General features: G+C 30.8%; 2 protein-coding genes across 4 annotated transcripts; one reads left to right on the forward strand and one right to left on the reverse strand.

The window, feature by feature from the left end:
• Positions 1 to 48: 48 nt before the first annotated feature.
• LOC113862217 (alpha-L-arabinofuranosidase 1-like) lies at positions 49 to 13875 on the forward strand. The gene is made up of 18 exons (XM_027495322.1): positions 49 to 91; positions 4058 to 4263; positions 4351 to 4472; positions 4552 to 4705; positions 4795 to 4864; positions 5067 to 5212; positions 5312 to 5357; positions 5490 to 5542; positions 5648 to 5792; positions 5883 to 6001; positions 6090 to 6161; positions 6251 to 6354; positions 6453 to 6509; positions 6601 to 6796; positions 6888 to 7031; positions 7103 to 7194; positions 12789 to 12979; positions 13223 to 13875. Exons 1-18 carry the CDS (start codon positions 49 to 51, stop codon positions 13873 to 13875), a joined length of 2613 nt encoding a protein of 870 aa, XP_027351123.1.
• On the reverse strand, positions 9403 to 26308 carry LOC113861716 (proteasome subunit beta type-7-B-like). Of its 3 annotated transcripts, XM_027494712.1 has the most exons (11): positions 26253 to 26308; positions 25971 to 26131; positions 25748 to 25889; positions 25542 to 25638; positions 25390 to 25459; positions 25186 to 25290; positions 24797 to 24895; positions 24613 to 24700; positions 22658 to 22752; positions 14114 to 14120; positions 9403 to 9413 (listed from the first exon to the last, which is right to left on the reverse strand). In XM_027494712.1, the coding sequence occupies exons 2-9, from the start codon at positions 26109 to 26111 to the stop codon at positions 22679 to 22681; spliced, it is 816 nt and encodes a 271-aa protein (XP_027350513.1). In that variant the 5' UTR covers positions 26112 to 26131; positions 26253 to 26308; the 3' UTR covers positions 9403 to 9413; positions 14114 to 14120; positions 22658 to 22678. The 3 variants fall into 3 exon arrangements, with proteins under 3 accessions (XP_027350513.1, XP_027350514.1, XP_027350512.1); XM_027494713.1 differs by lacking the exon at positions 26253 to 26308 and having other exon boundaries at positions 25971 to 26244; XM_027494711.1 differs by lacking the exons at positions 9403 to 9413; positions 14114 to 14120 and having other exon boundaries at positions 22428 to 22752.
• Positions 26309 to 26540: the final 232 nt, after the last annotated feature.

A 26540-nucleotide genomic window follows, 5' to 3' on the forward strand; every position in this document is an offset into this window, starting at 1 on the left:
CAAAATAAATTTTCAAATTAGAATATAATAAAAATCTTCAACAGACTGATGGGACTATCCGTTAATTTCATTTTCAATAACAGTCAAAAAGGTAACTTAAACAATAATTAAAAATTAAGAGCTATTTAATTTTTCTTTTCAATTTTTAAAATTTATATATTAAAACAATTTTATAACAAACAAATTATCCTATTTCTTTTATTTTTAAAAACAAAAAACTCTATTCAAGAAGAGAAAACAGACAGTCCTTAACTCTCTCTTTTTGGTGGTCTTCTCCACCTTATAGTATTATTATTTTTTTCTATCCTATCATAGAGCAATTGGACTGTGTTAACAAGCTGACTAGAACAAATTAGTAACTGATTTTTAAATTACTTCCAAAATAAATTTTTAAAAGGGAATATAACAAGTTAATTTGATTTTCAATAATAATAGATAAATTAATATCTTCAAAAAATGATAATTAAAAATTAATAGCTATTTCATTTTGATTTTTAATTTTTAAAATTTACATTTGAAACAATTCTATAAAAATTTCTTTAAAAAAATTTTGTTTGATAAGTTAGTTTTTAAAATTGAATTTACTAACAAATAAATTGTCCTATTATTTTATTTTAAAAACAAAAAATTCTATTTAAAAAGAGAAAAAATAATCTTTAACCCTCTTTCTTATCGTCCTCTCAACTCCTTCAGTATTATTATATTTTAATATTAACAAACTGATTAAAATAAATTATTAACTCATTTTTAAATCATTTCTAAAATAAATTTATAAAAAAGAGTATAACAAAAATCTTCAATAAAACAGACAAAATATATGTTAATTCGATTTTCAATAATAATAGATAAATTAATAACTTCAAAAAATAATAATTAAAAATTAATAGCTATTTCATTTTGATTTTTAATTTTTAAAATTTACATTTTGAAACAATTCTATAAAACTTTTTTTTTAAAAAAAAAATTGTTTGATAAGTTAGTTTTTAAAATTGAATTTACTAACAAATAAATTGTCTTATTATTTCATTTTTAAAAACAAAAAACTCTATTTAAATAGAGAAAAAAAATCTCTAACCCTCTTCTTTATCGTCCTCTCAATTCCTTCAGTATTATTATTATTTAATATTAATAATATAATTAGAACAAATTATTAATTTATTTTTAAATTAGTTCCAAACCAAATTTTTAAAAGAGAATATAACAAAAATCTTCAAAATTATTATTTTTTAATATTAATAACATAATTAGAACAAATTATTAATTCATTTTTAAATTAGTTCCAAACTAAATTTTTAAAAGAGAATATAACAAAAATCTTCAATAGAATAGATGTACTATATGTTAATTTGATTTTCAACAATAATAAATAAATCAATATCTTCAAAAAAATAATAATTAAAAATTAAGGGCTATTTAATTTTGATTTTTAATTTTTAAAATTTATATTTAGAAATAATCCTATAAAAGAACTTTTAGAAAAAAAATAAAAAAAATTGTTTGATAAGTTAGTTTTTAAAACTAATTTTACTAACAATCAAATTGTCCTATTATTTTATTTTTAAAAACAAAAAACTCTATTCAAGAAGAGAAAAGAAATAATCCTTAACTCTCCTTTTTGTCATCTCTAAATTCTTTCAGTATTATTATTTTTTAATGTTAACAAATTAATTAGAACAAATTATTAACTCATTTTCAAATTAGTTCTAAAATAAATTTCTAAAAGAGAATATAACAAAAATCTTCATTAGAACAAATAAACTATCTGTTAATTTAATTTTAATAATAATAGGTAAATTAATATCTTTAAAAAATGATAATTAAAAAAAAGTACTATTTAATTTTGATTTTTAATTTTTAAAATTTACATTTTAAAACAATTCTATAAAATATTTCTCTTATTTGTCGTTCTCTCCACTATAACATCTTCATTTTCTTTATTCAAAATAAATAAACTTTTATAACGAATAAAAGTGATTTTTTTTTGTTATTCGTGAGTTTAAGAATGGAATAAAGACAAAACTTACATTTTCTTCTTATGAAAATTTTATAAAACTTCAAAACGTTTAGGACTTACAAGGGAATAATATCAATCAATATTATTGTCTTATTATTTTATTTTTAAAAACAATAAATTCTATTTAAATAGAGAAAAAAAATCTCTAACCCTCTTCTTTATCATCCTCTCAATTCCTTCAGTATTATTATTATTTAATATTAATAATATAATTAGAACAAATTATTAATTTATTTTTAAATTAGTTCCAAACCAAATTTTTAAAAGAGAATATAACAAAAAATCTTCAGTATTATTATTTTTTAATATTAATAATATAATTAGAACAAATTATTAATTCATTTTTAAATTAGTTCCAAACTAAATTTTTAAAAAAGAATATAACAAAAATCTTCAATAGAATAGATGTACTATATGTTAATTTGATTTTCAACAATAATAAATAAATTAATATCTTCAAAAAAATAATAATTAAAAATTAAGGGCTATTTAATTTTGATTCTTAATTTTTAAAATTTATATTTAAAAACAATTCTATAAAACAAATTTTAAAAAAAATAAAAATAAAATTGTTTGATAAATTAGTTTTTAAAACTAATCTTATTAACAAACAAATTGTCATATTATTTTATTTTTAAAAAGAAAAAACTCTATTTAAGAAGAGAAAAGAAATAATCCTTAACTCTCTTCTTTGTCATCCTCTTAACTCCTTCAGTATTATTATTTTTTAATGTTAACAAATTAATTAGAACAAATTATTAACTCATTTTCAAATTAGTTCCAAAATAAATTTTTAAAAGAGAATATAACAAAAATTTTCACTCAAACAAACAAACTATCTGTTAATTTGATTTTTAATAATAATAGGTAAATTAATATCTTCAAAAAATGATAATTAAAAGTTAAGTGCTATTTAATTTTGATTTTTAATTTTTAAAATTTACATTTTAAAACAATTCTATAAAATACTGTTTAGGAAAAAATAAAAAATATATTATTTGATAAGTTAGTTTTTAAAACTAATTTTCTTAACAAACAAATTGTCTTAGTTTTTATTTTAAAAATAAAAAGCTCTATTAAAAAAGAGAAAACAAACAATACTTAATTCTCTTATTTGTCGTCCTCCCCACTATAACATCCTCATTTTCTTTATTCAAAATAAATAAATTTTTAAAGCGAATAAAAATTATTTTTTTGTTATTCGTGGGTTTAAGAATGGAATAAAGACAAAACTTACATTTTCTTCTTATAAAAATTTCATAAAACTTCAAAACGTTTAGGACTTACAAGGGAATAATTTTGGAACATTTAAGGTAATAAATAAAACTTGACTTTACCTCTAACAAATCACTGGGTTCATATTGAATACATGAAATTTAAACCTTCCACTAAGAACACTTCTTTAAAATATTCATTATAACGAAATTCTCCAAGTATTATGAATTCTAAAATCTGACATTGAAATCATTTACAAGATTTGGTCAACACGAAATACAATCAAATAAAACAATACGATTTCTCAAATCATCTCAGTCCTTACAGAGCAGTCTTCCTTCCAATACCATTGAATTATGAGCCTAGGACGGATCAAACATTTTTATCTCTTCACTTTTATTACCTGAAAATATTAGTATGGGTGAATATTTCCTGCCCCACTAAATCTCTTGTTTAACATAAGCAAAATATTCATATATTTATGTATATATATATATATATAATACTGAAAATATTTTCTAACATGGGTTAAATTGCAATGACACTCAAATCATACAATTCGCTATCATAAAGGAGTACACACAAGACAAACAATCGATCAAATTTTCAAATTTTCATAACATGTATCTTTCTACTAATCTATACGTTATACTACATGTATTATAGCATGTTGATAAGTTCATATTTTTATATATTTTATTACTTATATTTATACACTTAAAACTCTATTTTATATATATTTACACTAATTATGTTATTAATTGTTACAGTTTAGCTGGAATTTTAAGGAAAGTTAATGTTTTTGTTTATAATAAATTCAACTTTCAGGATTTGAGGCTGGAGGCCCCAGTGTTCCTTCGAATATTTATCCCTGGTCAATTATTGGAAATGATTCAACCATTCACGTATCAACTGATCGTACCTCTTGTTTTGAGCGTAACAAAGTTGCATTACGTATGGAGGTTCTTTGCAATGGACCCAAATCTTGCCCACCTGGTGGCGTTGGCATCTCTAACCCTGGTTATTGGGGCATGGTGAGTAATGTCACATTTCTTTATAAGATATGTGAGTTCAACATATATAAATGTTATTTCTCATCATTTCTAATCTTCATAAATCAGAACATCGAGAAGGGGCACAAGTACAGAGTAGTCTTCTTTGTTAGAGCACTTGGTCCAATTGATCTAGATGTTTCATTGGTGGGGTCGGATAATGGTGTGAAATTGGCTTCAAAGAACATCAAGTAAGTTGCTTTAATTAGAACAAACTAATTAAACTGTAGTCATAAAATTAATTGACTGTTTATTTATGGTTCTTTGCAGGGCATTTGAACTTTATGTTTCAACGTGGAGAAAGATTGAGACCATACTGGAAGCCAAGGATACGAATCATAATGCAAGTCTTCAAATAACAACAAGCTCCAGAGGGGTTGTATGGTTAGACCAAGTGTCAGCTATGCCTATGGACACATACAAGGTCCTAATTCACAATTATTAGCAATGTATATTTTTTTTAAAATTAATTTATCTTAACTCCATTTCTTCGTTAATCTTCTCCTTGCACAGGGTCATGGTTTCCGGAAGGACCTATTTCAAATGGTGGCAGACCTCAAACCAAAATTTTTCAGATTCCCAGGTGTGTTATTTTGAAAGTTAGGTTCGATTTGTAACATATTCTAGGCCTGAGAAATACCCTGCAACTAACTAAATGGTCGAGTTCATTTTAATAGCTGTAATCAAATTTCTAGGCATCCGTTTATTTTCTGAGATTTTGATCATGTAATTATTAAAAAGATCATCTTAGAATGAACACTGTTCTGACCTTGTCACATTGATAGGGGGCTGTTACGTTGAAGGAGAATATCTAAGGAATGCATTTCGGTGGAAAGAAACAGTTGGGCCTTGGGAGGAGAGACCAGGACACTTTGATGATGTTTGGAAGTATTGGACTGACGATGGATTTGGTTATTTTGAGGGCCTCCAAGTCTGATTTTTTCTCTTCTGCAAAATGATCAAATTTTCTTTTTCTTTTTCTTTTTTTTTACATAATTGCAAAATCTAATTATATTTGTTTGTTCAACAGTTGTCCGAGGACCTTGGTGCATTGCCAGTCTGGGTTTTTAACGCTGGTATATTTTGCATTCTTAAGTATAATTCATTGAAGCTTTATTAAGATTTCACTTTTTCAAAATTATTATTTTACTAGCAATAATTGTTCTAAACATTTTCTGCATTTCTAATTCATCAAATATCTTGTTTAGGTCTCAGCCTTAACGATGAAGTTAATACATCTGCCATCGCACCTTTTGTGCAAGTATAGTTCTCTTCTATTTTTCCTTTTATCTTTATTATTCTTTAAATTAGTATTTGTCTTTTTTAATTTTTACTATTTCCTTAATGCCTCTCCATTCATTAACAGGAAGCTCTAGATGGTATTGAGTTTGCAAGAGGTTCCCCGAAATCAACATGGGGATCTCTCAGAGCTGCCATGGGACATCCTAAACCATTTGACTTGAGAATTGTTGCCATTGGAAATGAAAACTGTGGCATGTTTAACTATCAAGGTACGTAGCTAGTTAAAATGATTCCAAACTATTAATGGAACATCAACTTGTTTAATTAATTTCTTTTTATTGCCCTTTTTGTTTGATCAGGAAACTATCTCAAGTTCTACGCTGCTATCAAAAGTGCTTATCCAGATATGCAAATTATTTCAAATTGTGATGGTTCTCAAAACCCGTTAGATCACCCGGCCGATCTCTATGATTTCCATGTAACGTCTCAAAATATGCGTGTAACTCTTGATTTTTTGGTTTCAAACATATTAATTTTCGTATTGTTGTTTATGCTTTTCACATTAGATTTATACAAATGCGAAGGACATGTTTTCCAAGTATACCAAGTTCGATAACGCACCACGATCTGGTCCAAAGGTTTGGTTACTTAAATGTTTGTGGAGTACATATATTGCATCTATTTATATATAAATAAACACTCAACTTTGAATAAAAATAATTCACAGGCGTTTGTTAGTGAATATGCTGTTTGGAAGAAAGATGCTGGAGATGGAAGCCTCTTGTCAGCTGTGGCTGAAGCTGCATTCCTCATTGGACTCGAAAAAAACAGGTACTTGTTCCATATATTTCACATCAACTTGGTGTTGCTAATTTGAGTTAACCCTAATCACATATCTTTGAATTTATATCTTTTCTCTTATCTTTCAGTGATGTCGTCCACATGGTCAGCTATGCACCACTCTTTGTAAACTCAAACAACAGGATGTAATTTTCTTGTACTTAAATTTTATTGTTTATCTTATTTATTATAATTTATGATGCCTATAGACTGAGACGTTCATTTCTGTCACTGTAGGTGGACACCAGATGCAATTGTTTTCGACTCTTATCAGCACTATGGAACTCCAAGTTATTGGCTTCAACATCTTTTTATAGAATCAAGTGGAGCAACTTTCCTCAATTCAACACTTGAAACTTCTTCTAACTCTCTTGTGGCCTCTGCAATTGAGTACACATCTTCTCAAGATAAGAAGAATTACATCAGAATAAAGGTAATTCATTATCTCTAATTTTTCTTAAGAATCAATGTTAAGTTAAATTTAACATTCTTCCTAAGTAGGCTATTTACTTTAACATTTGCAGGTCGTAAACTTTGGAAGTGACACCGAGAAGTTTAGAATTTCTATAAATGGATTAAGTTCAAAAGTCCAGCAATCCGGGTCCACAAAAATAGTATTAACATCCTCTAATGTAATGGACGAAAACTCCTTTTCTCAGCCAAACAAGGTAAATATTGATTTTTTTTCCTCTTATTATTATATATTAAAAATATCTCATTTGGTTCATTTTAAATGTAGATTGTGCCACAACGAGCTTCACTCGAAAATGCAAGCGAGGACGTGAACGTCGAACTTCTTCCTTATTCTGTTACATCATTTGATCTATTGACGTAGATAATAGAGTAATATTTCTGTAAATAAATGAGATGGAAATTTAGAAATATATATCTATTCTCAATAAGTTCTCTTGCTGTTTATATCTTGAAAATATTTAATATTCATTTGCGATTCATATCCATACATCACATTACATGACTCGTGTGTGCTAAGTAACTTCTATTGTATATAATTTACCAGTGAATTAAAGCTGTGTTTCGATTTTATTTTTGTATATTTGAAATTTGACAATGGTTACAGATTTAAAATATTGCAAGGCGTTGCATCTCAAGGTCCCATGCATACTTAAATCCTGGAAATATTTTGCAAAACAAATTTCGGGAAATCAAACTGTGTAATATATGGTCTGTATTTTGAATAAGAAATAAAATAAAAAAGAAAAAACTACGAGGAGAAATAATAAAATAGATATATTATTCAAATAAATAAAAGAAGAAATAAAACAAAAGCATCTTTTTATTTGAATAAATTATTTATAATGATTATAATATTTTTACTGATAATTTCTTTTTATGTTTATTTTTCTAAATAAAAATATATTTAATTTTTTTACATGTATATTTACTTTTTCCAAATTTAATATATAATGGGAAAGAGAAAGAGAGGTTAATTCGGTTGCAGCAAACCTGTGACTGTCTTATACAAATAATTTTGCAGCAATTAGTGATAATAATATTTTCTATCTTACTAATACTAATAACTTTACTACTTTTGAAGCCTGTAACCATGACACGGTAACTAATCTTGTTGATCTCACTTCAAATCAGTTCCTCCAAGTTATGATCAACTTAATACTCATAGCGGCAATATTTATCTTATAATAACTAGAGCAAAGACTAAAATATTCAAAATCCACATTATTAGAAGAAAGTTATACTAGATATAAACAAAACTTCGACCTTAGTTCATATGCTTATACATAAAAAAAAATTAACATAATATATACTTTTAAAATTATAACAAATATAAATAACTTTTAATTGCATATTTGAAACAGTTTAATTTGAAAATTTTTAATACAAATAATCAAAGTAATTATTTTGTAATTTTCTTAACAGCACAATGCTATTATTTATCAATTTTTGAATTTGTAGAGGGTTGAAAATAGACAATACAAAAAAGTGTTTCAACCTTATAACAATCTGAGAACTTACGGTTAGATTAAGGTAAAATTATTTTAAATAGAATTTATAATAGTCTCTAATTCTATTCTTTTTATTTATTTAACTCATTCTAAAAATAATTAAATTAAATCAAATTATTATTTTACAAACAAATAAATATAGCATACATGGGATTTAGGAAAAATAATGACTAAAGTACACGGAAACTATACATACTTTCATATTTGCTTCTAATCTTAGTTTTTATATATTTAAGTTCAAAAGTCCAACAATCAGGGATATAAATAGTATTAATGTCCTCTAATATAATGGATAAAAATTCTTTTTTAAACTAAAGAAAGTAAACCTTATCTTTTTTTCCTTATTTTAATTATCATTTTATTAAAAATATATTAAATGTGTATTTTGGTTCGTTTTAAATGTAAATTTAGCCACAATGAATTTCACTCGAGAATGTAAGTGAAGAAATGAACATCGTACTTCTTCTGCATTTCATTTTATCATCGTCAAAGTTATCTTGAAGATTAAAATATTATGTATTAACAATATTAAAATGTATAATTCTTAGAAGTATTAAATTTAACCAAAATGAAATTTTTACTAAGGTCTATAATCTTGACATTTCCATTTTTACGACACAAAGACTTCAGTTTACTACCCACATATCTTGAAAGTAAATTAAACACAGATTGTTTTAATCAGATTAAATTCATACTGGTGTGAGTCTCACAAAAATTTATAGAAGATCAAGCTTTATTATTTTTGACACAATTTTTGTGAGTCTAAATTAGTTCTAAATTGTACTAAACTAAATGGTCAAATTACTTATTTTGCTAGCTCTAACAACATTCATGTTTTTTATGCGCGTGTATATATATATATATATATATTGTACCCAGGAGTAATGCCTGTTATAAGTCGAGTTTGAGTTTTCAAATGAGTATCTGCTAGTGTAATAAATAAATTGTTTAGTACTCATTAATTAAAAAGGGCAGGTTTAGGTAGTGAGATACCTATGCCCGCAAGTACTCATTTATAGATGAAATTACAAAATTACTCATTGTATATAAATTAAAAATAACTTAATCCTAACATTAGTAACTCTAATGTTATATTTTAATTTTCCTTTTAGAATTATATGTATAATTTAAATTTTTTTTAGTGTTATATGAATAGTGGATGATATTTTATTTTTTAAATTTCTTTTGTAATTTTATATTTTTAATAAAAAATTTTTGACTGATAATTGGCTGCCTAATTTTAGCAACTTGTCTAATTATAACAGTACTCTTCCCTCTAATTGCTACCAATGGAGCCTGGAATTGAGGTATTTTCTGTCCAACTCAGTCTGTAATTACATTGCCTAAATTAGTCCACCTGATAAGAATAGTGGACCTGAATCTATGTTCTAGAGCCTTTTTAACAATGGGAATATTTTACCAGTAGCTTATTTCCCCTACCACTTATACAGGCCTAACCTATGATCTATTTAAAGCAATTTGGTCTTGGGATAGTCCTCTAAAATATGCTTTTCTTCTCTACAAAATTGCACATGGAAAGCTCTTTACTAATGAGGAAAGAGTTAGGAGAGGTATGGTGACAACGCCTTCAGCAAGTGCACTGAATCGTACAAGTAATATAGTGAAAGTAAAGCATTGTTCCCATGGAGATTGATGCAAACACATATTGATTCACTAAATTGAACTAATTGAATGCGATTAGGATTGAAGGAGACTCTAAAATATAAATTGATTTAATTAAATTTGCAAGTAAATAAACAACCAAATCTGAAACAAGATGAAAAAATTCAATGACAAGATAGTTTGGATTAGACTTCACCCATTGTTCATGTGATAAACTAAACTCCCCTACTAGTTCAAGCTTTGAAGATATTAAAAAAGGTTCCACTAAATGAATTCATATCCAATTCTTTGGCATACAAATTCTCTTGAACCCATACACAAAGATTAATTCCTTAATTCCAAATGTATGAGTCTAAGGTTTTAGAGCACAAGAAAATCAAAAGATCCATTACGCCAGAAATTGACTTTTGGAACGCCTACTTAGATAGCAGTTAGTAATAACCGCTTTGTATAAAATACTAAGAGAGAGTTTCGCCTCAACCGCTCTCTAATATATACTTCTTAGAGCAGTTTAATGGGAACCGCTCTCTAATATGGACTTCTGAGAGCGGTTGTTAAATAACCGCTCTAAGAAATATATATTAGAGAGCGGTTCCAAATGAACAGCTCTCAGAAGTCCATATTAGAGAGCGGTTATGAAATAACCGCTCTCAGATGTTGTATTTTTAAAATCTTAATCTGGTTATCCCTGTCATCCCGCCAAGTCTGTACTTCAAAATTCTCTCTGTTCAGTATTCTTTGAGAAATTTTTGCAAAGGAACAAGCACACCTGACATCACAATCGGAAATTGAAGGTATGTTCATAATCGTTTCTTTGTTTGTGTGGCCATGTTTAGACATTCGCACTCTCTCATTCTCTCTGTTCACTGATACGTACCTCTATTTTTTACGTTGAACAGTGACGTCTCCTCCATTTCTGGTCCTAGCTAAACTGCGACAAATTTGTAGTCCTTTCTTAATTACAGGTTCGTGCATGTTGTTGTGTTTATAATTTGTATGAATTGAATATTGTTAACATGTTGACCATTGTTGTCGCGTGAACAAAGAGCATGAAATTAATTTTTATTTTGTAAAAGTTGATATGGGCAGGTTGAATCTTAGTTTGTTAACCTCTAAAATGTTGTTAGAATGATTTTTTAGGATTTGTTGAACATGATATTAGGACACTGGTTAGTTATAATGCAAGAGCATGCTGTTGTGTTTGTTAACCTATGATATTAGAATTTTTAAAATTTTTATATTCTTGTTTGTTTTGCCCCCGAAATGTATATTTCCTCTGTGTATGAATGAATTTGATGTTGTATTGTAGAACGTGATGAAGGCATGATTATTGTTAGTGATTAAACTTTGTAGGTTATGACTTTAAATGTAAAATTGAGTGAAATCATAGTCTCCCGTTTGAGATTGAAAATAATGTTTAATAAATCATTATTTTCAATCTCAAATTGTGCAAGTTGGACAGTTTGTGAACAAACATATTCATTAATTTATTAGCATTTGCTTCTCATAATATTGTATTTAATACTTAACAAAATTTGAGTTTGAAGCATTTCTCATTGTCTCTTGGTGCATGCTTGATTGAGGTAAATCATTTCATATATTTCAAGTTGTGTACTAAGAAACTAATGCGAAATGCTGCCCAAATTTTGTCAAGTAAAAAATACAACATTTAAGTAGCATTTGTTAATTAAGGTTGGAAAAAGTTTGTTCTCAAATAGGATAGGGCCCTACCATGTGAGAGTTAATAAGACATTCACATTTATAATGATCGTAATCGTAGTTGGAGCAAATAAAGATCGAAGTTGGATGGTAGCTGATCGTTTAAGTGAAGAATACGAAGACGGAGTCAAAGAATTTATTAGATTTGCGATTAAGAATGCAACTGATGTCAACCTTATTCTCTGTCCTTGTTGGTGTTGTTTGAATATGTTACAAGTAAATGCGGAAGAATTGGAAGAACATCTAATGTGCAATAGGATAGATGAAAAATATGTTTGTTGGACAAAATACGGTGAGATATAAGGTGGAAGTACATCAACTAACATGGAATCAAGTGTCAATTACTCATAGACATTTAGAACAAATGAGAGTGATCATGCTGAACAAATTCGAAATGTTGTTGAAGAAGATCTTAGAGATTGTCCAAAGATGTTTGAGAGGCTGAAAAATGATGTAGAAACACCATTGTATAATGGATGCACAAAGTTCACAAGATTGAGTTCTGTTTTAAAGCTTTATATCTTAAAAGCCTCGAATGGATGGACTGATAAGTTTATTACATGAGATGCTGCCGAAGGATAATGTGCTACCGAAGAGAACATATAAGGCTAAACAAGTACTTGCTTCCATTGGATTGACCCATGAAAAGATCCATAATTGTCCTAATGACTGAATTTTGTTCTGAAATGAGTATGCATCACTAAGGAAATGTCCAAAGTGTAATGTATCACGATACCTAAAGAAAAACACAACACTTGCGAAGGTCGTGCAGTATTTTTCACTAATACCAAGGTTAACACGTCTTTTTCACAGTGCAAAAAATGCAAAGCAGATGACTTGGCATGCTGAAGACTAAATTAGAGATGGAAAGCTTAGGCATCCAACAGATTCTTCGCAGTGGAAAAAATTTGACGATGACCATGAAGAGTTTGCAACTGAAACAAGGAATATACGTTTTGCATTAGCAACCGATGGAATGAATCCACATGGCATGAAAAGTAGCACCTATAGTACATGGCCCGTGATCTTAATAATGTATAACCTACCTCCATGGCTTTGCATGAAGCAAAAATATATGATGTTTTCTTTGTTAATCTCTAGTCCTAAACAACCTGGAAATGACGTTGATGTGTACTTGTCTCCTTTAATTGAAGATTTGAAGTTGTTGTGGGATAATGGCATAGAAGTATATGACGGATTTAGAGATGAAAATTTCACGGTGAAGGCAATGTTGTATGGAACTATTAATGACTTTCCTGCATATAGAAATCTTTCTGGTTACAGCATCAAAGGTCAATGTGCATGTCCAATATGTCAAGAAAAAATAGATTATATAAGACTAGACCATTGTCACAAAATGTTTTCATGGGGCTTGTCAAAAAATCATCCTTTTAGAAAAATGAAAAAAGTTTTTAATGGAAGTTGTGAAGAACGACAATGTCCTTATTTGAAGAGTGGAGAAGAAATATTTGATGAGGTTAAACATATAAGAACAACATTTGGAAAACTTTTTGCCAAATAAATTCCAACCGCAGGTTGGAAGAAGATGTCAATTTTCTTTCAGTTACCGTACTGGAAATCTTTATACGTAAGACACTTTGTTGATGTTATGCATGTTAAAAATAATGTTTGTGAAAGTGTGATTGGTACATTATTAAACATTGTGGGAAAAAAGAAAGATGGCATCAATGCAAGACTTGACTTGGTGAAGTTAGGAATACGATCCGATTTGTCTCCAGTGAAGAAGGGAAAGCGGACCTTTTTACTGCCAACAACATGTAGCCTGTCTAGATATGAGAAACGTACTTTATGTGAGACTCTTTATTCAGTTAAGGTTCCAGAGGGGTATTCATCAAACATTAAAAGTCTTGTATCACTTAAGGACCTAAAGTTAAAAGGATTGAAGTCTCATGATTGTCATATATTAATAGAGAATTTAATTCTTGTTGCTATACGGTCTATTCTACCCAAGAAGGTTCGCATGACAATCACGAAGTTGTGTTTCTTTTTCAAGGCAATATGTAGCAAAGTGATTGATCCTGGGAGATTACCATGTTTGCAAAACCAAATAGCTGAAACTTTATGTGAGCTGAAAATGTATTTTTTACCATCATTCTTTGATATCATGGTTCATTTGACTATTCACTTGGTGGAAGAGACAAAATTGTGTGGCCCTGCATATATGTGATGGATGTATCCCGTTGAAAGATATATGAAGATTTTAAAAGGATATGTTAAGAATAGGAGCAGACCAGAGGGTTGTATTGCTGAACGATATTTAGTGGAAGAAGCAGTAAAATTTTGCAATGAATACATGTCAAATGTTAAATCATGTGGCATTCCAAAATCATGTCACATAGGAAGGACTTTAGGGGAAGGTAGTAGTGGTTGTCAACAAATAAAGGTCCCTAGACTGCAATGGGAACAAGCACACTTGTATGTATTACAAAACACCCCTGAAATTGAACCATATATAAGCTTGCATAAAGAGATACTGAAGCGTAGAAATCATTCCAGAGGTTTGCATAACAAAAGAACATAACCAGCGATTCATTGGACGGCTACAAGAATATGTTGGTGAACAATTAAAACAGAATAACAATTCGGTATCAGAAATGATTCGATGGTTGTCAAAAGGTCCTTGTATTGATGCCTTTTCATACACTTCATACTTAGTCAATGGTTTCACATTTTACACAAAACAGCATGACGACCAAAGCACAATGCAGAATAGTGGGGTCACTCTGGTTGCTAAATCATTGCATATCTCCAGTGCAAAGGATAAAAATCCAATATATGCAAATATGTCATACTTTGGAGTCATTGAACATATATGGGAGTTGGATTACACTAACTTTCGTGTAGCAATCTTTGGATGCAAGTGGGTAGACAACAACAATGGTGTTCGAATTGACGATATGGACTTTATAAGGGTCGATTTTAAAAAGGTCAGTTACCAAGATGATTCGTTTATCCTTGCATCACAGGCTCGACAGGTGTTCTACGTCGTAGATCCTGTTGACAAGTCATGGTCAATTGTCCTAATGTCTAATAAAATAAATGCTTTCACCGATGGAGAATTAACAGAAGAAGAAGTTAATATGGAGGACGATCCTTTGTGAAGTGTTGAACAAATGTCAATTGTTGATACATTAACAGATGACGAGAATATTTATGCAAGACATGATCATGAAGAGGGCATTTGGTTGAATCCGTCATTTCATTCAATAAAAGGTCATAGGAAACTTAGTAAGTCTCCTAAAAAAAGAAAAAGGCGCATTTCATATTAAATTTGAATTGATTATAATTTGTTTTTATGATTTTACTTTATCCCTGAATGTAATTATTTAATGTTAACCTTTACCTTTTGTCTTACAAAGATGACTTCTTCAGATAACATAGACGGAGTCCCTGTCATCACTCCGCTAAGGCAAATAAGAAAAAGGGTAGAGGGATTACCAAACTTAAGTCCATTAGCAAATCAAGAAAGTTAGGACAAAAGTTACAAGTAAATTGTCACCATCAATGAATTTTGCAATGATATTCAATGATCTTTTATGCTAATATTAGTAACACTAAAATGTCTTTATGATTTATATTTGCACATTGGCTGGCTGGAATGGAAAAGGTCAACCGATAAACCATAACAGATCAAAATTTGCACATTTCATTGGCTTTGTTACTAGGAGTACAGTGCGAATCAGTTATTCTGATTGGACAAATGTCCCTACTAATGTTAAAGAACACATTTGGGAGCAAGTTGAGGTACACAATCATAATCATTTCAGTTATTTTATATTGGTTTACCCAAGAGGGTTTATCTGATATGTTTTGTATTTCCAATGTAGCAAACTTTTGAAGTGGATACTATTCATAAAGATTTTATTCCTTCTTTAGCTGGACAAGACCTTCGTGCATTCTGGACACGTTTGAGGAAACATATTTATGACAAAGATGAAAATTGTGTCCCCCATCCTCTGGAGAAGTATCAAAGATTCATCACAGTCACTGATCACTGGATGGACTTTGTCAACCAAAGCTGCATAGAAACTTTCAAGGTACCATGTCACACATTATTATATCAAATTACTGTCACCATCACAAATGGGTATTGATTTGGTACATTTCTGAATGCCTTACTTCAGAAAGAAAGTGAGGCTAATGCACAAAGGGCAAAAGGAATGTCGTATAGATACAGGAGGTCAGCTAAGGGATATACTCAGTTGGAGCAAGAGTTGGTATGTTTTTTGTGTCTTATGTAACAATGTGATGCTAATGTGTTCTTTTATCTTAAACCTATTAACAAGGGCATTTAATTATTAATTTTGTGTAGATTGTTACATCTGCGTCTAATTTGACCTCAGTACCTCGACATGTCCTTTGGAAAGCTGCTAGGGTAAATAAACAAGGTAGCATTGATGACGAAGGAGTTAAAAAAATGGTCAATGAATTTGTAAGTACTTAATACTAATGTGTTAGTATTTTCAAATACATTAAGTTTTATTTTGAATTCTCCTTCCTAATGGTTTTTTGTTATGTTTATTGTAGGAAACCTTTTCACAGGTCTCTCTAGACGCTGAGACTGAATCAACAGCCCGAAATGACATACTCTCTCAAGCACTTGGTGTAAGAGAGCATCCAGGTCACGTGAGGGCTGTAGGTTTTGGGGTGACTCAAAAATCTGCATTTGGGCCAGCTACATATCCACATCCTTCATCTACCGAGTGCCAAAACATGAAGCATTGGGTAGCGCATTTGACCAATGTAGTGACACAGTTGACAGGGGGGTCAGGGACTACCCCCATTCATGTCAGGTCAGATGTCATTCAACCCCACTCATTCCCCACCACCATGTATGCCACCTCCTTTCAATATTGGTTCTCAAATGCAACCAATGGCAGATATTGGTCCCCAAACGCCTATAGATGCACCTTTTACCAGTCATAGAGGTGGTTGCACACCAATTGCATTTGTTGAGATTCCAGAGGTATTTAAACTACAGTAAATCATCATTTACCTTTTAATGTTTAATGTTTTTGATTTAATTTTTGCGTAATATAACAAACTTTCATTTGTAGGATGATCATGACTGTATGCTATACTTGAACAAACCTTTTCGCCTGGTTGCAAAAGGTAGAGTATATCATACAGTGGCTAGGGACTCCTTACATAATATGGCTCTTCCTCTAGAGCATGGTAAGGTTTCTATAGAGGTAGTGCAACGACATGAAGAGGACTCTACACTGCTTGTCCCAAATGAACAAGCAAACCTGTATTCCCTGAGAGATGTCATTGATACTTATGTTGCTTGGCCATTGTCCCTAATCACTTTAAGACCCAAGGTATGTAAACATGTTTCTTTATAGTTCCTGTTACTAGATGTTACAATTAAAAGGTTTGTTCTTTTCAGGTTGCCCCTTCATCAGGTAAAGGGTTAGGAAAAGAGACAGGGTACTCAAAAGAGTTCATTGCTGGTCCATCCAATAAAGGTAGCACTGGTTGTATGTCATCAGAGATTCTGAAGTTAGCAGAAGCCCAAGGTGCTGCATGCTTGGATATGATGAAACTATTTGTGATAAGTGATCAAACCATTGATACAACTACAATTCAACTGACAAGTGAGCACTGGGGTAAAGAGTTTTATGACATTGTGGGGAAGGAAAACATCATAGAGGTCATACATCGACATTGGTTAAGTACCTCTAGCATTAACCATTACATATTGTACATTAATTTTTAAATTGTATAATTCATAGTCAATTTATAACTTTTATAACCTTTATTTAATAATGTTCAATTCTACTTTTGCAAAATAAGATATTTGTATGAAGCTTATTTGCATGGGACAATGACAAATAGATTCTCATTTATATCTCCATATGAAATGGACGAAGCGCTCAATCCGAACCCACATCAACATATAGCTGAAATGTTGAAGCGTCATATGGGTGAAGATCACTTGATTTTTGCACCTTATAATGTTGGGTAAGTCAATCTCAGCGAGACTCTGCTTTATGTTTTATAATTTAGCATATAACTTTTAAACGTAGTAATCTTAAAATGATATTTATACTCGTAGTAAGCAACATTGGGTCTTGGTTACCATCAATACTGCTGACGAGACTATCTATTATATGGACCCTCTACGCAAGCAGCTGAAGATGAGAACACACATGCAAAACCTATTTAATAAGTAAGCATTCATTTATGTCAATCAACTATGATTAATGTTAAGTGGTTCAAATGTATCTAATTTCTTTGGTTCACGACTCTTAGTGCTCTTGTCACGTATCGAGCAGAGAGGGGAGTGCAACTCTCTAGTACAAAGATGAGTCAAACAAAATGAATCACTGTACAGGTAAGACTATATCATATCTCATGTTTTTAATTTTCATCTAAATTGTAATTGCACTGTATATCATTCTTAGTTAATACTATTTTATTTGATTTTTATTTTCCACACAGTGTCCCAAGCAAACAAATAATAATGACTGTGGATATTATGTGTCTATTCATTGGGGATGCTTTGCACCATGGACAAACTGTAACCCCAGTAAATGTAATAATATTACACATTCCAATTCGTTTGCCAGATATGCTTATTATTTCACTTAATTAATTAAGTTTTGTTTTCCCTGTCCTTCTATTTCAGTACTTTCCAGAGGTGCATATGCCAACTTTTCCTGACAACAAAATTTGTCAATTGCAAAAGGAGTGGTGTTCATATCTGTACCATAGATATTTAAAGGACACATTAAGCACAATAGATTATTAGTGTTCTTTTACAATATTTAGACAATTTTCTTTAAAGGCTAGGAAAAATGTGTAAATATGAGACTCTGATTGATTGTAATCTATACATGTGAGTTGTAATTGAATAATACAATGTGCAATTGCTCTGAAATTCTGGTATATCAGGCTCTGTTTGAATTTTATATTCTGTTTAAATTGGTTCTAAATACTATATAATTTACCAGGTATGCTAAAAAAATATTTTATGCCAGTTTTATTAAAATATTTAAAAATATTTCTTAACTTTGGAAAGTGGTTCAGGTTGAACCGCTCTAAGAAGTTCACTTTGGAGAGCATTTAAAGGAGAACCGCTCTCCAAAATATACTTCTGAGAGCGGTTCAATTATAACTGCTCTCATAAGTTTGAGATAAGAGAGCGGTTAACCTGTCAACCGCTCTCTTTAGTCTAACTTGTGAGAACGGTTCAATCTTAACCGCTCTCCAAAGTACTATATTTTGTAGAGTGGTTACGTGCTTAACTGCTCTCTTTAGTGAACTTCTGAGAGCGGTTAACCGCGTAATCGCTCTCCAAAATACACATTTGAGAGCAGTTAAATAACCGATTTTCAAAAATGAAGACATTGGACAGCATGTGATTTTAAAGCGCCACTAACCGCTCTCTTAATTCAAGCGAAACCGCTCTTACATCTCATTTTTGGCGTAGTGATCACACAACCAATAATTTCTATTCCTAGAAAATTAAATGATGAGGCAAGTAAATCAAAAGTACAACCACTCATTTTATTTTTCAATAAGAAGGTTCATCAAAACAAAGCATGAGTAGCTAGTTCATACCATGCATTAAGAACAGATTCATAAGCTAACATCAAAAGTAGCTTAAACTAGAGTCAAGAATCTAATTACATCACAATCCTAAAGAGATCCATCAACCCTAACTAAAAAATATTTAGCAATCTATCACAAAAATGAAAAACACAAGAAAAGAAGGAGAGGTTCCATTTGCCATGTTCTTGAGAAGAAAATGAATTTGAGAATCTTCTTCAATCTTTCTCTCCAAAGACCCAAGTGTGGGTTTTTTCTTCCTACCCAAAAAGAGTTTCCCCCTAGTCCTCTCTCGAAAAACCCTACTTCTCTCACCTTCCTTTTCCAATGTGTCTCACAATCCCTTTATCTTACACGTGTATTTTTGTCCACATCAGTAAGGTTGCGTATTTATGAACAAACGTCTGCGCTTTGACGCTGAAAGTTCTGCAACTTCATTAGCTAATTGTGATAAGTGCCTTAGTGCACACAAGCTTGCGCCTTGGCACAGGATGACCCAAGAGCATATTGTCATACTTGGGTGGCGCCTTGGCACAATGTGGCTTGGCACTGAATAACTTGCAATCAATATCCAAACTTCAACAATTTTCACCCAAAATAGTTGTAAGGTAAGAAAAATTATAAAAACTAGAATTCTAATAAATTTGGAAGAAAAAATGAAAAATAAGAAGTTAAAAAAGAAGAAAAGAAGATTAAAACTAAATAAAAACTACACATTACGAGACTCTTAATATATGGATGATTTTCAGAGTTGTACTATGTGTGGTGATGATTCTAAGTCCATTATGTATGTTTTGAGAGATTATTACTATGCTCATTCTGTTTGGGAGCACTTTATTCTTCCAGCTTACTGGGTTCAAATTTTTAGCACTGATTTAAATGCTTGGTTGTTTCTAACTTAACTAATACTTATATGAGAAAATGTCATAATTGGCCTATGATTTTTTATCCCTCCCCATGCTGGTCAATTGAAACTGAATGTGGATGCGGCAGTGGCAAAGTCCAATAAAGTTGTTGCTTATGGAGGACTAATCCAGAACAGCTTGGGTAAATTTAGAGTTGGCTTCTACTCTCACCTTAACCCTTGCTCCCCCCTTGTTTGAATAACTTTGGAGTCTGTGCATGGTCTTCATTTGGTTGTTCAAGAAAACATCTAGTGTATTTGAATTGAAAGTGACTCCAAGGAGGCTATCAATCTCATTCTAACCATCTAGCCTACTTTCCATCCTCTTACTGCTTTGATCTGTAATATTAGAAATTTTCCTCGTAAAATTAGGTTTGTTAGATTCAATCATATCTGTATAGAGGCAAATCAATGTACGGATACAGTTGCGAAAATAGGTCTTGATCTCCTCTCCTCCTTCCATTAATTTGAGTTCTCTTTCCCCCCCCCCCCTCCCCCCTCCTTCTCTTTGGTTTCTCTTTTTTGTTTGGGCTGTTAAGCTTCATTTACTAGAAAAAAAAATGAAATAAACTTTTTTAATCTTTCAATTTGTGTTAAAGTGATTAAAAAAAATTATTTTCAAGAAAATTTAGAAATAAAACTCTTGTCTATACTAAAAATTATCAATTTTTATCTTAATTTTTGAAAATAAAATAAAATAGTAAAAATATTATTATTATATAAATGTTGAATAATATTTCACATAACACTCTATTTTGTGCAAAGGACTTTTAATTTAAAATTTTCACGGCATCGTGATTCTGTTATTCAATAAGGTTTTAGTTAACGTATAAAATGTAAGACTTGAGGAACGTATCACTCTTTCTTTTAAAGTGAAAGATATTACTAAAAAGAAATACTTGAAAAACAACTATCTTGATTAGGAGATTGAACATGTACACCTTAACTAATAACATTATACTTGCACTAGTGTAAAGCAGTAAATTATATTTACACTAACAACTCTGACAACTAAAAGTCTTTTATTTAATTTACATATAACGATCAGTAAAGTAATAAATTATAACTCATTATATATAAATTAAATGAAAGATTCAGATCGAGTGTAAGAATTTTCAAACTTACATTATAGATCGAGTGTAAAAAATTTTAAATTTATACTAGTGTGAATATCATGTACATATATAAGACATTACAATGTTACAGCATCACCAAATGACATGAAAATCCACACATAATAGAACTCCATTTATTACAACCAACTTCATCCAAATCAAATTATAATAAACTATAAGCACCGGATGAAACCTACAAAATAGGCAACCAAAACACTGTAACCTTTCTTATATTGCCAATATTTAATTATGAAAATCCTCTCCAACCAAAAATTAAAGTTGAAGACCCACACCAATGGAACCACTCCAAGACCAAATTAGAAGACACCCAAATATAATTACCACCACTCAGAACACAAAAGTTAACTGAGTCACCACCTAAATATATGAGCTGCTAACGATCCATTCCGATCCTAAAAGACGAAAAAAAAAAAAAAACACAAACAAACAGAAGCAAGCAAACACTAATTTAAATATAAAAGACAGTAAGCTTTTCATCTTTCATTAAATTAAATTAACTTTTTATAAAAAAAATAAAAAAGTCAAGAAATATATGAATTTTTAATATTTTAAAAAGTGTAAATATTATAATTATTAATACTCAATATTCTATTATACTAAATAAAATTTAAAATAATAAAAGTTAAATTTTGAATTAATATTAAAAAATAATTACGCAATTTTAAAAAATTTCATAATGATAAAAGAATTAATCCCTAAAAATATTATTGCATGAGAATTCTTCTATAAAAGATTTTGCTTAAAAATTAACTCGTACAAATTATATATAGAAATTATTGAACCACCAAAATATTCAAACGAAAAACAATGTGTATATATATATATATATATATATATATATATATATATATTAAGTGTCAATCTAAATAATATGAAAACGTCAATAACTTATTTTCAAAAGCAAATGTTACCAAATTCATCACTTCTTGTGGTACCCGGACTAATAGATATCTAATTTGGTCCTTAAAAGATGTTACTTGCATTAAATTTATTTTCAAAAGTTTCCATCAATGTGACTTTATTCCTTTAGTTGTTCACTTGTTAACAAGTACATACTATCAAGGTTGTCGATTTACTAAGTTAATCTCTTGAGAGACCAATTTAAATATAAAAAACCTTGAAGAACTAAAAGAAAACAAGTAACATCTTTCATCAATCAAATTGTATACTTATTTTCTTCTATTTGGTGTTACGGTAAGCATTTTCTAGCCAAAACTAGAAATGAGACGAAGTCACCTACCAAATGAAGAAATTTGAGGAAATAAGTTGCAACAATCTAATTAAATATAAACATTTTTTGGTAACAAAAGCCAAAGTTCAGATATCGCGCCAATCAAGTTTCTAACTCAAAACACAATTACATTTTGGATTATTTGCTACTCTTCCATAGCATCTCCTTCAATCACTTCCACCTTCTCCTTCAATGGGGCAATTTTTGTTAAGAGAATCTCTGTAATGGAGAATAGAAATTAGTAGAGACTAATATCAATTTTCAAAGGAATATACTCCACACTGTTTAATCAGCAAAAAAAAAAAGGGGAGCGGAATAAGAAAACACAATCAGACATGCATATCATTCGATGTTCAATTATTTTATCAAGCCCTGTTGTAGGAAGTTTTCTTTATTTAAACAATTTTATGGACATAATAATAATATATTATCCAAGGACTCTTCAACATAAGGCTATGTGCAATTTTCCTAATTGCCACTTCCAATTGAAACAATCAGCCCCAAAATTGCAAGATTTGCATAAATATACACTTAATTACTATTATATTTAAATAGTTAACGGAATTGTGTACATGGATAGTTATCAATAGCACACGGCAATGCGGCCAAAGGCCACCACAGATCTAGCATAGCAGAGTGTTTTTGCTGTCGTGGCCCTCGCAGCTGTATTTGCTGCCCAAATGCAGCCTTTCATGGCGCAATAGCACCACCATAGGGAAAGATACAAACTTTCCTTTCCTATCCTCAAAACAGGAATTTTTGGGTTTTTTAAGGGTATAAAAAACTTCTAATCTTGTAGAAATAAGCTGATTTTTCCTCTTTGCCCTCAAGATGGCACAGGCTTGAGGTTATTAAGGGTAAAATAGTCTTCTCATGTTTCAGACCTAACCTCACTTTTCCCCACGTTTTTCTTTTTCCTTTCTCTGTTCAACAACCCCATCCTCTCATCTCTATTGCTGTTCTGCTTTGCAACTAGAGACACATGACAAAACCCCACTATTTGTCCACTTTTTTCTTCTCCCCTTCTCTATTTGACACTCCCTACTCTCATCTCTGTCTATGTTCTGCTTTGCAACAATCTCCAATCCAGCAGAGTTACTCGTCTTCGATGAGTTCTCCAGCAAAATCCACTTCCTTTCTTCTCTTCATGTCTTTTGTTGATAATTATTCATATGCTATTCATGCATTTTTTTTTTAGCATTATATATATATAATTATCTACAGATGTATATATTTTATATCCATATAAAAAACTTTAAAATAGCAATTATCCCGCTTTAGCGTTTTGAGAGTTGTCTGCTACGCACTGGGATTGACAAGTTACAACTATGCATGCAACCTTTACTTTATACAGCCTTGTTTTTGTGTGCAAGGAACCAGATTAAACAAATGGATATTTTATTGGAAACTTTCACATACAGCCTTTCCAATACTGAATACATAGATTGAAACTACCAAACATAGACCACTCCCTCCCTTCCCACTTCCCCCTACTCAAACCATAGATGGCTTTCCTCTCCTACCATTCTCCCTATTCTCAGTGACTCCCTTCCCTGATCCTTTCCCATCCTGTACATGTGCAGGCTGCTACATTGCACCAATAGTGATTACCTGTCACATTTTTTTATCAGCCCACCAAACATGCCCCTTAAACCTTGTTCCCTTTCCACTCCTCCTAATATATGCCCCGTAATTGGGATCTAAGTAATCTAACATATTCTTCAATTTGAAATATGTATGTCAAATGCACAATTCCGTTATTTAAACATGTAGCAACAATAGATGCAATATACACAATGTTATATCCGGTTAGGCAGATGATTGTTTAAATTTTAAGCACTACAAGGTGGTAAAATGTACATTATCATAAGTTGAAAATGTCTTATATAACTTGAGCTATTATCTAAGTTAGACACTTCACAACAGTATATTCCCAATATCATATTTTTCAGAAGGTAAGAAACTATGTCATGCAAATATAACTGCAACCTATTGACGGTTGTCACACAATACAAAGAAAAACAATACAGTGTTATTGCAGCTGCAAGTGTATTAAATTAGTAAAAGTTCACAACCAACCTGTCTTTTTGGGGAAGGTAAAGCCTTTTGGATTGACAAAGGTACGAGGATTTGGTAGAAGGTGGTTCCTGAGATATTCCTTATGTCCCTGTGATGTGTCATTAATGAAGAAATTGAACAGAGACTAAAGTTAGAATACTCCCCTCAAAGAATAACCTGTAGAATTGAGTATCAAGGCACCAACCTTAGTTATCACACAAACATCAACATTACTCCCACTTCCCAAGTCATTAAATATACCAGCACATATCGCCTCAACAACTAGCTTTATTCCTTCATCCCTCTGCAGCACATCAAAATGTTTATAGCACATTAAAATCTCTATCAAATTGCAACATTTGACATGATAGAAGTTAAAAACACTACCAGTATCAATTATAACAAATATGCAAATTTTACATTTACACTTCATACCATTCCACTGAAAAGAGATTATAAATAACACTATTTTTGACAGAATATCACTGAATTCCCTCGTCTAAAAAGTTTTAAGGGTGTCTTTCCTTAAAAATACTCTAATGAAGAGCTCAATTGAAGAAAGCGTGACTTCTGAGCCTTAATATGCTTACTTACACTCAAGCATTCCTTGTATTTAGACTCAAATACAGACATTGCAGCAAGTGAACCTGATCCCATTGTAGCAAATGGGAGGGTGTCGGTTGACCCATGGGGATAAATCTGCAAAACAAGTCATCAAAAGGCATGAGAAATCGAACCAAATGCATTCAAAAAATGGAAACTGGAGCATAAAAGAAAAGTTTTAAGCAACGAACTAACAGTATGCAAATGAGGTCCAGTGATATCAACCCCACCAAGAACTAAAGCAGCTGAGACATAACCTTGATAACTGCACAACAGTTTAAAAGAGTCAGATTTAGCAGTTGACCCACACAGAAAATCCACTTAATATGCAAGTTCTGGAACTCAACTTGAAAAGATGTCTCTTAAGAAGAGTCAGTGCTGTAACAACTCTTGATTCTCTACCAGTATGGTAACGATGTAACTGCAGCTGTGAGCTAACCATATCTAGATTAAACAACAAACTTCTCATTTTCAATGATTTATTTACCATATTAACAAAAGAGCAAAACCTAAACACAATCCATGGGGTAATAAGAATCATTTTGAAAAATACCAGTTACTGCCTCTGTATCAGCAGCAGTGCCTGCTCCACAGCAATATATATTGGGTGCCATATAATGAATTTTCTCACAGTTTTTATCAGCCACAATGGGTCCTTCAGTTGCCCTAGTATCAGCTCCAAGAATGACACCATCCTGAGACACAATTATTATGCAGGAACATTCAACACTATATCATACTACACAAAATAATAAAATATGTAGTAAAATACAAACCTGGAAAACTAAACCGACAATAGTAGTGCCAGTTTTCAAAAAGGTTGGGGGCTTAAGGCCTTTCTTTTCAAGCATTTCATTTCTTCGGCATAGATCAAAACTGAATCCACCCTTGGGAGGAAGATCCAACGTAGTAGACATGTCGCAAATCAAAATTGACCCTAGAAATCAAGACACCAAAACGTAACCATATAACTGCTCGGAATTAATCCAAAACAAAATAGAATAAAAGCGATGCTCTGAAAATTTAGGGCGAGTAGAGGAATGTGTTGTCGAGAATACCAGCGAGCGCCACAAGAGTTTTTCAATAGCGAGTCTTCTGTGCGTTGTGTTGCGTTTTGGTCTTGCCTTGGGCTTTAAGCAGCGTACAAGGGAAAAGCTTATTTTTATTTTGGACCGTTAGATTATATGTGTATTCTAATGAATGGTCTTGATTCATTTTTAACCTTACTTGCAAGGCAATACAAGCTCATGTCTTTTATGTGAACTGCAAAATAGTCCCCCAAATAGAATTGTTATATTTGCAAAATTATCCCTAAACTGCTTAACAGTGTGAACCCTGTTAACGTT

Source organism: Abrus precatorius, unplaced genomic scaffold (assembly GCF_003935025.1).
Source record: "Abrus precatorius isolate BTA unplaced genomic scaffold, Abrus_2018 Scaffold3, whole genome shotgun sequence".
NCBI lineage: Eukaryota > Viridiplantae > Streptophyta > Magnoliopsida > Fabales > Fabaceae > Abrus > Abrus precatorius.

What these genes read in the sequence shown, in the direction of transcription:
- LOC113862217 (XM_027495322.1), top strand. Translation starts at nt 49, where the DNA reads ATGGGACTATCCGTTAATTTCATTTTCAATAACAGTCAAAAAG. An exon ending in ACCCTGGTTATTGGGGCATG is followed by an intron (nt 4,264 to 4,350) that starts GTGAGTAATGTC and finishes TTCATAAATCAG; the next exon opens with AACATCGAGAAGGGGCACAA. An exon ending in TGGCATGTTTAACTATCAAG is followed by an intron (nt 5,793 to 5,882) that starts GTACGTAGCTAG and finishes TTGTTTGATCAG; the next exon opens with GAAACTATCTCAAGTTCTAC.
- LOC113861716 (XM_027494712.1), bottom strand. Translation starts at nt 26,111, where the DNA reads ATGTCTACTACGTTGGATCTTCCTCCCAAGGGTGGATTCAGTTTTGAT. An exon ending in TTGTCGGTTTAGTTTTCCAG is followed by an intron (nt 25,890 to 25,970) that starts GTTTGTATTTTA and finishes ATTGTGTCTCAG; the next exon opens with GATGGTGTCATTCTTGGAGC. An exon ending in TGATACAGAGGCAGTAACTG is followed by an intron (nt 25,639 to 25,747) that starts GTATTTTTCAAA and finishes TGTTTAATCTAG; the next exon opens with ATATGGTTAGCTCACAGCTG.